This window comes from Sorex fumeus, unplaced genomic scaffold (genome assembly GCF_029834395.1).
Source record: "Sorex fumeus unplaced genomic scaffold, SorFum_2.1 ptg000122l, whole genome shotgun sequence".
NCBI classification, from domain to species: Eukaryota; Metazoa; Chordata; class Mammalia; order Eulipotyphla; family Soricidae; genus Sorex; species Sorex fumeus.
Window position 1 is genome coordinate 56,052,242 of NW_026606179.1, and position 12,739 is coordinate 56,064,980.

Below are 12,739 nucleotides of genomic sequence, written 5' to 3' on the forward strand. Positions count from 1 at the left end.
GTAAATGCTTGTATATGTGTGTGTGTGTGTCTGTGTGTGTAAGAGAGAGAGAGAGAGAGAGAGAGAGAGAGAGAGAGAGAGAGAGAGAGAAAGAGAGAGAGACACACACATAGAGAGAGAAGTGGAGGAGAGAGAATTTGGGGAATGAAGTATGAAGTTTCCTAGGAAGATTACAGTTTCTTTGCTGACATGTTAGAGGGACAACCTGTCCCTTGGCCCAGAGTCAGTGGAAAGGGATGATTTTAGAGTTTTGCAGTCTAGAGTGCTGAGCCCAGCTCTCTCTCTCTCTCTCTCTCTCTCTCTCTCTCTCTCTCTCTCTCTCTCTCTCTCTCTCCTGTGTCTTGGGCACACTTTGGGTCTGCTAAGTAACTTGGCTGAGTTTCAGCTCTTTGCGTGTTGAATAGGCACAGTGGTATGTCCTGCACTGATTGCCATAATAATTTGATTAGGTTGCAAAGGGCAGATTGCATGTGCTCAATAAAATTTAACCCCCTTTAATTATTCCTTGAAAGAAACAATCCATTTATGCTTGCTTATACTTCACATAATTATATTTGAAAATAACCCAGAAAGTGAGCTTGCCGCTTCAGGAGCACACATCAAACACACACCTTTCCTTGCCACCACCAGGGTTTGTTTCCCCCGCAGGCCTCAGGTTTCTGCTGCCACAGTTGGGGGTGGGAGGGAGGAGGATGACAGTGTTCTTTGATCAAGCCGGAGGTAGAGGGTACAATTAGAGCCAGAAAAGCCAAGTCCAGTTCCCAGCACTTTATTTACTAACCCTGTGTTATTGCTTCATTTCCATTGTCTGTTCTTGTTCTTCTCATCTGTAAAATAGGAAAAGCAGAAATATTTATTCTGCTTTGTTTGGAGGCAAATGTGTTGAACTCTTATAGTTAAGCCAAAGGCAGAAACTGTGTTTGCTGCCTGCTCTGTTTAGCGGGTGGTGAGATGCTGCTGCTGCTTCTAGCTTGTCCTCACCAGGAGATGATGGGGAACCCCAACATATTACTCTTAGGGAAATCTAGCACCGTTTTATTTTAACGCGATCAGTGACACATTGATACCCTCAGCCTTATGTAATATTAATTCCATTACTAATATTTTCGTAACCTGTTAAAGACACAGAAGTATCTATGGCTTAGCCATTAGACGAATAGTTTCTTCTATGGTCTTTTATCTGAGTTCAACTTTACTCCTCTCCTTAAACCGTTTTTGAATTGCCTCTTCACAGTGTGTGTGTGTGTGTGTGTGTGTGTGTGTGTGTGTGTGTGTGTCTGTGCATGAGTGTATTTTCCTGTCCCTTTCTTCAAAATCCCATCATTTTCCTTTTGGGGCCTTTTGGGAATTGTTATTAAAGAATTTGATTGTAGATTGCTCCCGTTTATTCATTGCATGATTGCGTTCATCAAAATAAGTCTTTTTCTGGGCATTCAATTTGTGGATTCCTACTCCTGATGTACTAAAATAAGAAATGTTAATTTCTTGCAGACTATTACCAGATGATTTTAAATATCTGCCAAGCAGGGATGTCTGTTTCCCTGTGAGGAATTTCCATAATAAAAACCTGGCATCCTAGCAGAAAAGGACAGTTTGCTATAAACAGAGGAAAACAACAGCAAGTATTTCCCCTTAGGACAGTTTTAGCCACAATTTACGGATGCTGCTTCGTTATTTCTGTCTAATTGTCGGCTTTTGTTTGGAAACACGACAGCATTTTACCTGGATGCCCTGCCAGAGCGTTGGGGATTAGTAGCGACTGTAGACTGCCTCTGCTCCAGGCAAAAGCTCCAGAACAAAAAAAGCCCGGAGGTTCCAGTGCCTTGCGCCCTCCCCCATCCCCACCTCCAGAGGAGAGCAAAGGGTTAAGGATTATTGTAGAAGCGAGCAGAGGTTGGGGGGAGCCCCGAGGAGGCCAGGGAGCAGCGGGCCCAGCCTCCGGGTCACGCTTTCCACGGCCCCACGGCCCCCCGGGCCCCCGGAGCCCCGGCTGGGAATCAGGAACCGGGCAAGGGATGCTGATGCCAATTTCGGGGACCGCGGCGGCCAGGAGTGGGCGTGGCCTCGGCCGAGTGGATGCGTGCTTGGGAAGATGCTGGGCGCAGAGCAGTGATTGCAGTGAGAAGTGAGCACTGTGGTGTGTGTGTGTGTGTGTGTGTGTGTGTGTGTGTGTGTGTGTGTGTGCGCGCGCGTGTGCGTGCGCGTGTGTATGAGGCGAGAGGGAGGAGGGAGGGAGACAGAGAGACGGAGGGAGAGAGCGCTAGAGGGAGGGAGAGGTGGTGGGGGCAGAGGGGAGAGAAGAGGAGGAGGAGGACGAGGAGGAGGAGGAGGAGGAGGTGGAGGAGGAGGAGGAAAGGAGCAGGGGAGGGAAACTGGGAGAGAGACTGAGAGATCTAGAGGTGCTGGAGACCCAGACGGCCGTGGAGCTGGAAGAGCCGGAGAGGATCGAGGAGCAGGACCCGAGCCCGGGAGAGCGACTCGGGAGCTTAGAAGCCCAGTAAATGTGAATATGAGGTCTGTCCCCGGAGCTATCCTCAAGACACTACTTCTCTTATCTACTCAAAACTGGAACAGGGTCAGAGCTGGGAATTCCTGTAAGTATACAGCAATGATTTCAAACTTGCAGGGGGCTGGCTGCAAAACTTTAATTGTGTGATTTTTTATGCGTCTTCTTTGCCACTGGAATTGCTGCAAAGCATATTGCTGTAAATGAAGCATCCCCTAAAGATCTTGCAAATGCGATGGGCTGCGTGCACATGCCATTCCTCTTGGTTCGGTCATAACAGGCAAAGTGTCATTTCTCTTTTTTGTCTATGAGCCAGCCGATGTGGTCTTTGAATATTCATTAAGAAAGCTCAAGTTCTAGTGAAACATTACATTAGCATCTTAACCAGGGAATAAGTCTGAGAATGTCTTCATTTCCTCCCTTTTTAGGATTACCAAATTTTATTGGAATTATGTCTAACAGGAAAACAACTGGCAGACTTGACATTATGCTGCATTAGCTTAGATTCCTGAAGTTTGCAGTTTGGCAGGCTGGAAGCTGGCTGCATATTTCCGGCGTTGCCAGCGTGCTGCAGAATCCAGGAGCAGATTATGAGGTGGAGGCTTTCGATGAAGAATTGTTCCCTCCTCGGGCAGAGGAGATGGAGCGACAAGGGACTTTGTCCCTGCCTTTTGCTTAAGGGAAAGGCAGTCAGGTGATTTTCAGATGTCTTTTTCCTGAGGGGTTGAATTTTTTAACTTTGCAAATTTGTGATGGACTATTCTGATTCAGAGTTAATTGATTCAGTGAAAAGCGGTATTAAGACCTCATGGGTCCTCTAAGTATTAGCCCCCAAATTTTTTTTGGTAGAACTTCTTTCGTCCACTTCTTAATTGAAGTTTTAAAAGTTTTTATTTGGTTTAAAATTTCTAAATGGGAAAATGTTCCTCTCCTAGATGAATGGTAAAGAAACTCAGCAAATACAACTTTTTTTCTCTGAGGTTTTAAGGGAAAAGCTCATTTGCTTTTCAAGAAAGGGCTTCGGGGCCTGTTGAGGAATTTATTTTGTTACTGTATCCACCAAGCTTAGGATCAGGGAACATGAATAAGCTCTGCCGTGGTTCATCCTATCAGAAGGTACACTAAAGGACTCTTAAATAGGAAAAACAGAGTAAATGGCCTCATTGGCCAGGTCAGATGTCCCTTTCTGTTGCCTGGCTACTGTAATTTCATGTGAGCTCCTGAATATGTGTTCAGTTTCAGTTATTTTTATATAATCACGTATCTATACTGGTGTTTCAGATTCAATTTTCATTTGGCTAGAGGAATCCCATGGATCAACAAAATTTGCATATTTTCATCTAAGTAAAATCCTGGATTGCTGTAAACTTAGCCTTTGACATGCATTACAGACAACAGCCTGTGCGCGCACACACACACACACACACACACACACACACACACACACACACAAAGTTTTGTAGAAAAAGCCTAAGTAATTCATTGTCCAGCTACTGAAGTTTAACAAAAAAGGAAGCACTAGAGGTCACTCTTACAATGTGAAGTGCATCTGTAGAAGCATCTTTCCTGAAAGAAAAGCAGAGCTTAAGTCTGAAGCAATCCTGTCTTTCTGTTGCACTGACTGTATATGGAGTCACACTATGTTAATATGATTGATTGGTGTGTCGGTTGCTTTCATTTGTTTTCCTAAAGTGTCCAGATGAATATGCCATAGTTTTCTTTTGTAATAGGTCTTCTTAGTAATGGAAAGATAAGCTGTTGAGAAGATCCTGGAGGAGCTGAAGATCCCTGGGTCCTAGTTGGCTTTTTCATTGGTACTTAAAATTGCAATCCTGTTCTTAGGCTCTTTCAGCCTTGGTTTGTTTGGAAAGTAGCTAAGTATGCTTAAGTGCATTGAATAAAATTATAAAGAATTTGTAGGATCTTAAATAAATAGGACCATTTTAATAATATGGTTGGTGTTCTTGGATACCTTAGAAGTCAAGAGATAATAGTTCTTAAAGTGTGGAAATGCAAGAAAGTGACTTCAGATAATTAAAGTTGCAACCACTAATTTCTTGTTAGTCACTTTGTATGAGCTGTAACAATACATAATAGAGAAACTCCTATCCCCAGATTTTAATGCATTCTTGACTATTTGAGTAAGGTCATTTTTTTGACTAATAATGATCTACTTATTATGAAATCATGGTACTTCACACATGTTTTAACCCTTTTAGAATAACAGGCATATATGTCCAGTCAGCAAGTTTGGAATTTAGTGTATGGATGAGTGGGCATCAGCCAGCATATGTATTTTAAAAGTATTTTGATAATCCAAGTAATCCTTCAATCCTTCTAGGTAAGACTATATGAAAACTTGAATCAATCTTTAATGTATCAAGATTGAAGTTAGGGAGAACTGAGTACAAGTTAATGTGTAAGTCTGTCACCCAAACAGAATATAGACTTTCTCCTTTATTTATAACAGTTTGCCAGAAGCAAATCTGTCCATTGAGTCAGCCCAAGATGGTCCAAGATAAACTACTGGGAATACATCTCTGGGATAGCCCTTTGTGTCCCAGACCATAAATATGATTTCACTAGTGGACTATTAATTAGCAAGAAAATGTTTCATTAGACAGATTCTGTGTGAATATACTTGCATACTTGCTTACGTATATAAATAAGTCTACACCACCAGATTCAGGGGTTTACACATTTTGGATACCTCTATTTATTCCTCATCTTTCTAAAGATGAAATGTGGGAACTGAACCAATCCTTTGCCAACTAGAGCTCTACTGAACATTTCAGAGCAACAAACCATTTCCAGATCGTCTTTGTTGGGGTTCAGATAAGTTTGTGCTATCTTGCGGTGTCCCTTTCATAAAAGTTTAAGGTGAGAGCCTCCTTGGAGAGCTTGTTCTTTGAAAAAGGGCACAGATGGCTGTCTTCTATTTTTTCACTTGCTGTTAAGAAACATGCACCAAGAAGAGAGACACCTCCTTACTTTTTCATCATCCCTGAGAAATTGTCATTTCTTTCCGAACATTAGACATGATAGGAGAAGGGGTTCACCCAACCACAAGAACGAGCAAGTTTAGGCAGTAAAGCAAGTAAGGGTTTTTGCTTTAATTTTTGTTCTCACAGATACGTGAAGAGATCTCTGTTCTATTCTGAGAAGATTTAATGCCTTCCACTCAGATATTTTTAATTTTATTTTCATAAGTTGTTGTTTTGGGGTCACACTTGGTGATGCTCAGGGATCCCTCCTTGGAGGGTTTGGGGAACCATAAAGGGCTCCAGAAATCGAACCTGGGTTAGTCTGGTGCAGACAAGCACCCTACCTGCTCGACTACCCCACTGCGGGGGTGAGGAGGTTGGGGGGGTGGTCACCATGTAGCATATGACTTAATGACTTAATTAGAAGTCAGCTTCTATGTTCGTTCTTTTCTCTACTTTAAATAAAGGCTGTATCTTCCTGGAAAGTTGCATGCAACCAGGAATACTCATTAGTTGACTTTGGTTGGTCATTTGACAGTTCATCAAATTGTTTAAACTCAACCTTGGTCATTCTTTTTTTTATTTAACTTTTTATTGGGTCACTGTGAGATAGACCCTTACAAAGCTGTTCCTGATTGGATTTCAGTCCGACAGTGTCCCAACACCCATTCCTCTACCAATGTACATTTCCCAGTACCATTGTCTCCAGATTCCCTCCCAACCTTTGTAATTCTTAATCGAAACTTCCTTTTCATCTTTCTCTATCATATTTCTTTTCATAGCAAAAAAAAAAACCCAAAAAATAGACTGCAACAGTAAAGTAGCAAAAAAAGAAATTATGATTAGGTGATGCTGTATGTCGGTAGGTGAGTTTGTATATAGAGGCGAATACGCATTCTGTCACACTTTCCTAAGAGTAATATTGGTTGTTTCATCAGTTTGATGCATTCACCCTATTCCTGGGTAGACAGTTGCATCCTAAATTATCTCTTTGTGGGTGGTCTCCAGCCATGTGGATAGGAGCTCATTGCTAATTTGAGGGTCAAATATTTGGCTTACACATGATGGTTACTGCTTACACCGGGTCATTTAGACACTTTGATGTATGTTCGGATTGGTTTTGCAATTGGCATCCTATATAAATAGTTCCTTTCTAGAAGTCAGTCCCTAGATCAAGATGGAGTTTATTTATCCCTCAGTGAAAGCATATTAATGAAATTGCATTCCATCTATTGTAAGATAATAGAATATTTTGCTCAGAGTTTGGTAAATTATGGTCACTGGGCCAAATCTGGCTTGCCGCCTGTTGTATTTTAACTTGCAAGAAAGGTATTTGCTTTTTTAAATGTTTAAAAATAATCAAAAGGAGATTATTTGTGGCCCAAAATAATTATGTGAAATTCAAAATTCAGTCACCCATTCTTCTCATTAGTAGAGCTGTATAACAAAATTTCATGCTCTATTATTATTAAAATTACTATTTTAAAATTTTCAATTCAGTTTAAAAATTCAGTTCCCTCTTGTTACTTAAGAGCCTATGTAGTGTATTATTTACTATTTGATACTTTATAGATAAACTTTGTAGACTCCTGATTATGCATTATAAATACATCCAAGAAACCAAGTATAAAAATATGATGCCTCTGTCACAAAACTTAGGCTGTATTCCTTAGGAAATACTTGTGTTGTGGTACTGAAGATATTGCTGTTAATGCCAGGAACTTGAACAGAGGAAAACTTTAGTTTGTATTTCTTTATTTGTTTCTTCCTAGAGACTTTATTGTTCAGAAGTCTGGATTTCAGGGGATGTGAATTATTTGTAGCTCTTTGCAAAGCATTTGGGGCTTAAGTGAACCCTATCTTCTCAAGTAATCTGATTAGTATAAAAAAGTTCAATAAAGAAAAGATCATTAGATACTTTTCATAGAATTGCATTTGTTGTTTTATATTTTCGATACTTTCAAGTGAGTGTAAAACCTTTTGCTCCGTCTAATCTTAGGAACTTGCATTTGGAACCACTGGTTGAGGTGGCGAGACTTGAGACCCAGTTGTTGCTCTTTTCACTAAGGATCCTAACAGTGGAGCCTTAACACTCAGAAATGGTGAAACTTTCTAGGATAAACTGAAAAATAGATTTCCTTTTAGGCTCTGCCTCCTGAGACTTCATAGCAGTTAAGCAGGTGCTTTTCACCTACTCATGCCAACACAATTAATTTTTATGTAAATACCGGTTCCATTTGGAATTGTATTTACTTTTCACTTCCAAGAGCTGATGATTGGTTTTGTCTTATTTACATTGCACTGTTAAATGCAGTGTTGTATTTCTTAAGTTAAAAAAATTAATAGGGTCTCGTATTTCAGAAAATCCCTTTCAATTCAGATTACATTGTAACTTTTTTTTTAAGTCTATGTGTTAGACTAAAAAAAAAAAATGAACGTCCATGTGTTAGTTTACTTTTCATCCCACTGTTTTCCATGGTTCAGCTCTTCTGAAGCTTCCTGTCCTAACCAAAGAAACAATTTGAAAATCAAAGATAATCTAAGACAGTTAGTTTCATGAACTTGGTGAAGTGAGGCCGGCTCTGGTATCAACAGGAATTGCCACATGGCTCATGGTAAGGATTACAAGACTCTGATAAAGGTAAAAGGTAAAGGCCCTCCCGTTGATCGTCGATTTGCTTGAGCGGGCCCAGTAACGTCTCCATTGGAGAATTTTTGTTGTTACTGTGTCTGGCATATCGAATACTCTCGGTAGCTTGCCGGGCTCTCCGATATATTGGTTTTTTGTTTGTTTGTTTTTGGACTACATCTGCGATGCTCAGTGGTTACTCCTGACTCTGCACTCAGGAATTACTCCTGATGGAGCTCTGGGGACCATATCGGATAGAACCTGGGTGCAAGACAAACGCCCTAACTGCTCTAGTATCGCTCAGGCTCCTCTGATATTTTTTTTTTAACAGCAGAATACCAGTGTTACATGACATACCTATTTTTCTCAGTTTAATTCTGTACTTAAAATTGAAAGCACTGACCACAGCCAATATTTGATCTTTGTATTGTCAAGTTAAGAATTAGCCAGATTATCTAAGAAATCTCCACTAACCTAAAAGACAGAAACAAAAATAGAAAAATAAAACCAACCCTGAAAATCATTTTCTACCTTCTCTGTAGGGACCTGGCTCCTGAAAATTTATCAAGCATTGTTGATAAATACCCAGATATGCACGCATAGGTTGGAGCCTAACTATTTCTATGGAAATATTAAAGGAAGATTTAGATTTTTCAGTGACCTGGCATTTCTGTTATTGTTTCACTTAATCTCCTCCTTCTAATTGATTCAGAATTGTTGGTCTCTGTAAGTTCAATGGACTCCTCTCCCTCCACCCCCCCCCCCCCCAACTTGTCTGATCCAAAGGGCAGACCTGTCCTAGAACATGTCCTTGAAATAGGATCTGTTTCATTTTTCATTGTAACCATATTCAGGAGGTGAAATGATCTGTATTATTTTGGTGGAAGAGTTGAATTCTTACAGAACATATCAATAATTGTTTGAAGGGATATTTCCATTAAAGATATTTAGAAATAGTCTTTAACAAGCAGATCTTTAAAAATAGTTCTTGAGTTGTGGCATCACAGACTTAGGTCAGCTTGATTTTGGTTAATTTAAAATTTAAAAATAGAAATGTCTATTTCTTTTTTTTTTTCTGTCCCAAATGGAAAGAGATGTCCCAAACTGAATGCAGACAAAATTTGTGCTCTGGGAGACCCTGTGTCTTTCATGGAAAGTCCTCATTAGAGGAAGAATGAACTCATCAAAAAGCCCCAATAAATTGAATATACTGAAGTGAAATAATTTGCTCTGAGGATTAGTACTATAATTCAAAGTCTTTGAGGTTAATTTTTTTTTAAGGATTTAAAAGTTCTTGAGGAATTCTTGAGTTTATCCATAACCTAAATGAGAATAAATTGCGCTTCTGCATGGCATAGATGTTACTATGATTTATTTTTATTAATTTATTCTTGTTGATTCAAATTTGGTGGATTACATATTACTGCTACTAATAGTTTCTAATGGTTTCTCATGCACATAGTTACAGAACTACGCCCATCACCGGGGTACCCACATCCCTCTCCCAGCCCCCCACTGCCCTCCCCACCCGCCACCCAATTGTACTGATCTGTTCGTTCTCCCATAATGTTGCCTTAAGCCTTTTGTTGCTACCCTGTTGTGTATCTTTAAGTCTCACCTATGAGAGGCAACATTCTGCATCTACCCTTTTCCTTCAGACTCACTTCACTCCGCATGTCAGTCCTCTAATGCCAACCATGTTTTGCTTACTCTAAGGTGTCAACATTGATGCCTGAGACACACCATTGAAAGCTCTGCAGTGAGTTCTAGGGCTGTAGTTGCTGGCTGGCACCTCCCGTGGGTGGGCCTGCTGGTGTGCTCAGGGGGCAAGTTATTTCTTTGACTTTCTAGATCTGACCTTCCCTGCTTTAATTTGTAATTTTATTTTATTTTTGTATTTTTTTGCTTTTTGGGTCACACTCAGCATTGCACAAGGGTTACTCCTGGCTCATGCACTCAGGAATTACTCCTGGCAGTGCTTGGGGGACCATATGGTATGCTGGGAGTCAAACCCAGGTTGACCTCATGCAAAGCAAATGCCCTACCCACTGTGCTAGTGCTCCAGCCCCTAATTTGTAGTTTTAAAATCTCCATAGCACCATGGCTGCAGAACCTGGTGGTAACGACCACGCGTGATCTACTTTACAAGGGAAGTCATGCCTCGGCCTCCGCTTCACTTTTAGAGTCTTAGAGACTTTGAGCTTGTCAGCATGTAAGCTGCTCGCATGCATGCTACCTGATACTCCAGTGTTATGTAATGAGAAAGACCATTCGGGCAATATCTACTACAGATTTTTATTGTTGCTTCAGTTCGCCCATTGAAAATTGGTGTTTGGAAGCAGAAAAGTGTATGTTTGGGATTCTTTTTTCCTCCCAGTGAATTTTTGTTATGGCTCATGGAAAAGTGGTACTCTGGTAATAAAATCGGAGAAATAGCATAACAGGAGGTAAAAATGAGCCTGTTTATGTTACAGTTAATGAGTCATTCCAATGTAATAATTGGAAAAGTGAGTGAAGCCTGAAAACATTTGACATTTTAAGTAGTTTAAAATTAGTAACTATAAAATTTTTTAATGCCATAAGTATTTAATAGAGCAGTGATGAAATTTACCTCTAAGGTTTCTAAATCACAAAGGAAAAAACTGTATGATATGTATCAGTTGCCCTGTAGCTCTAATTACTTTTTTTTTATTAAGTACCTCTCATTATTTGGCAGTGCTATATAGAATAAGATATTATGCGCTACTAAATCATAGGAGACATATTTGTTTTTGTAACCATTCCCCCCCACTGGCAATTATGGTACTTACAAGGAGGGTCATAGGTTGATATTAGTTTAGAAAGAGCATGTAAATATATAAATTCACCCGCTGTCCTGAGTTACATTTATTGTATAGTTTTTAGACAACCCACGATTTTTAATTTCATTCCGTGACTTACTCAGCAGTGATCATCTATAGAGAGAAATTTTTTAATATCCTTTGATTAAGAACACTGATAAACTCTCCTGGAAATGAGTTAGAATAAGCCTTGGTGTTGTTAGATGACTGGATGACACTGAATAGACATTTGAACCCTGTGGCCAACTATTTATTGAAATTCCTGCTTTTCAAGTCAGGACTAATGTAGAGATGATTCATAAATTTGGAGAAAATTAAATTACTTTCTAGGCTTTGCACTGGAAGATTGGATGTGTATTTAGATCTTTAAGATACATCTTTAGTTTTCAAAAATATTAATGTATTTATTAAAAAATGTATTGGGATAACCAAAGAGAAGAAAGGAAATAAATGGCCTGTTTTTGGAAGAGGGGTGGTGTGACCATTGGAGAAATGCTCAGGATACCTGAGCATTCTTCAATTTTATTACCAGAGTACCACTTTTCCATGAACCATAACAAAAATTCACTGGGAGGAAAAAATAATCGCAAACATATACTTTATAACAATTCTTGGGGGACCACTTGGTACTGGGAATTAAATTTGGATTGGCCATATGCAAGGTATCCTGAGCATTCCTTTATAACAATTCTTCGGGGACCACTTGGTACTGGAAATTGAACCTGGATTGCCATATGCAAGGCATACACCTTAACTGCTATTTCATAATGTTTTTTTTTTCTGCCACACCTAGCAGTGCTCAGGGGTTACTCCTGGCTCTATACTCAAGAATCACTCCTAGCATGCTCAGGGCACCAGATGGGATGGGGGGATAGAACCCGGGTTGGCATGTGCAAACCAAATTCCCTCCCCACTAGACTATCACTCAAGACCCTGTACCAGACGTTTTCAAGTGAGTTGCTAAATTGATTAATGTTTTGAGAGCTTGCGTATATGCATGTTCAGATACTGTATATGGATGAATTGAAAAATGTTTCTCTTTTAGGTGACATTGTAAATTAAATTTCATCAATTTAGGTTCTAGAATTAGTTCCTGGTATGGTTTTGCTGTTTTAGTTTTGGGGACATACCCAGTGTTGCTGGGGGGCCCATTTGCAGTGCCTGGAATCCAACTAGGGTCAGCCAAAGTGGCCACATGCAGGAAAACGCCTTTCCTCCTGCACTGCCTCTCCAGTTGGCCGGGTGAGGTTTTAAAACAGATCGTGGGCCCGGCAAATAGTAAGACTCTTCTTGGATCCACTTTAAACTCACACCAGAGGAAGAGTATTGTCCTTTTGGAATTCCCAGTGCTCTCCTTTTGGGGAAAGGCCAAGACCTAAGATTAACTCAGTTTCAGGATCCTCGTCTTTCTGAATGTGGCAGAAAAGAGCTGGAGAGAGTTTGGCTCTAAAATCTCTGAAGTCTGGATTGGAGTGATAGTACAGTGGGTAGGTCACCTGCGTTTTTTTGCAGCTGATGTGGGTTCGATCTCTATCACCCCCTGTAGTCCCTCAAGCTCTTCCAGGAGTGATCCCTGAGTCCAGGACCAGGAGGAAGCCCTGAGCACTGCCAGATGTGACCCCCAAACCAAAAATACTTAAAAATCTAAAGAAAAAAAATCAAACCATTGAAATCTTAATTTAACTTTTGAAGTCAAGGTAATCAAATGATACTGTGCAAAGATTATAGGCACAATGTTGAATGTTTTCCACACGAATCACTTTTGTCTCTCCATTTTGAC

The 12,739-nt window shown here is 40.2% G+C and overlaps 1 protein-coding gene across 1 annotated transcript in view; it reads left to right on the forward strand.

Annotated features, from left to right (window-relative positions):
- Positions 1 to 2,325: 2,325 nt before the first annotated feature.
- CNTNAP4 (contactin associated protein family member 4) overlaps positions 2,326 to 12,739 on the forward strand; it is a 287,713-nt gene continuing 277,299 nt past the window's right edge. The window contains exon 1 of the mRNA XM_056135853.1: positions 2,326 to 2,594. Coding sequence (XP_055991828.1) covers positions 2,510 to 2,594 — 85 coding nt within the window. The 5' untranslated portion in view covers positions 2,326 to 2,509. The remainder of the gene's footprint in view (positions 2,595 to 12,739) is intronic.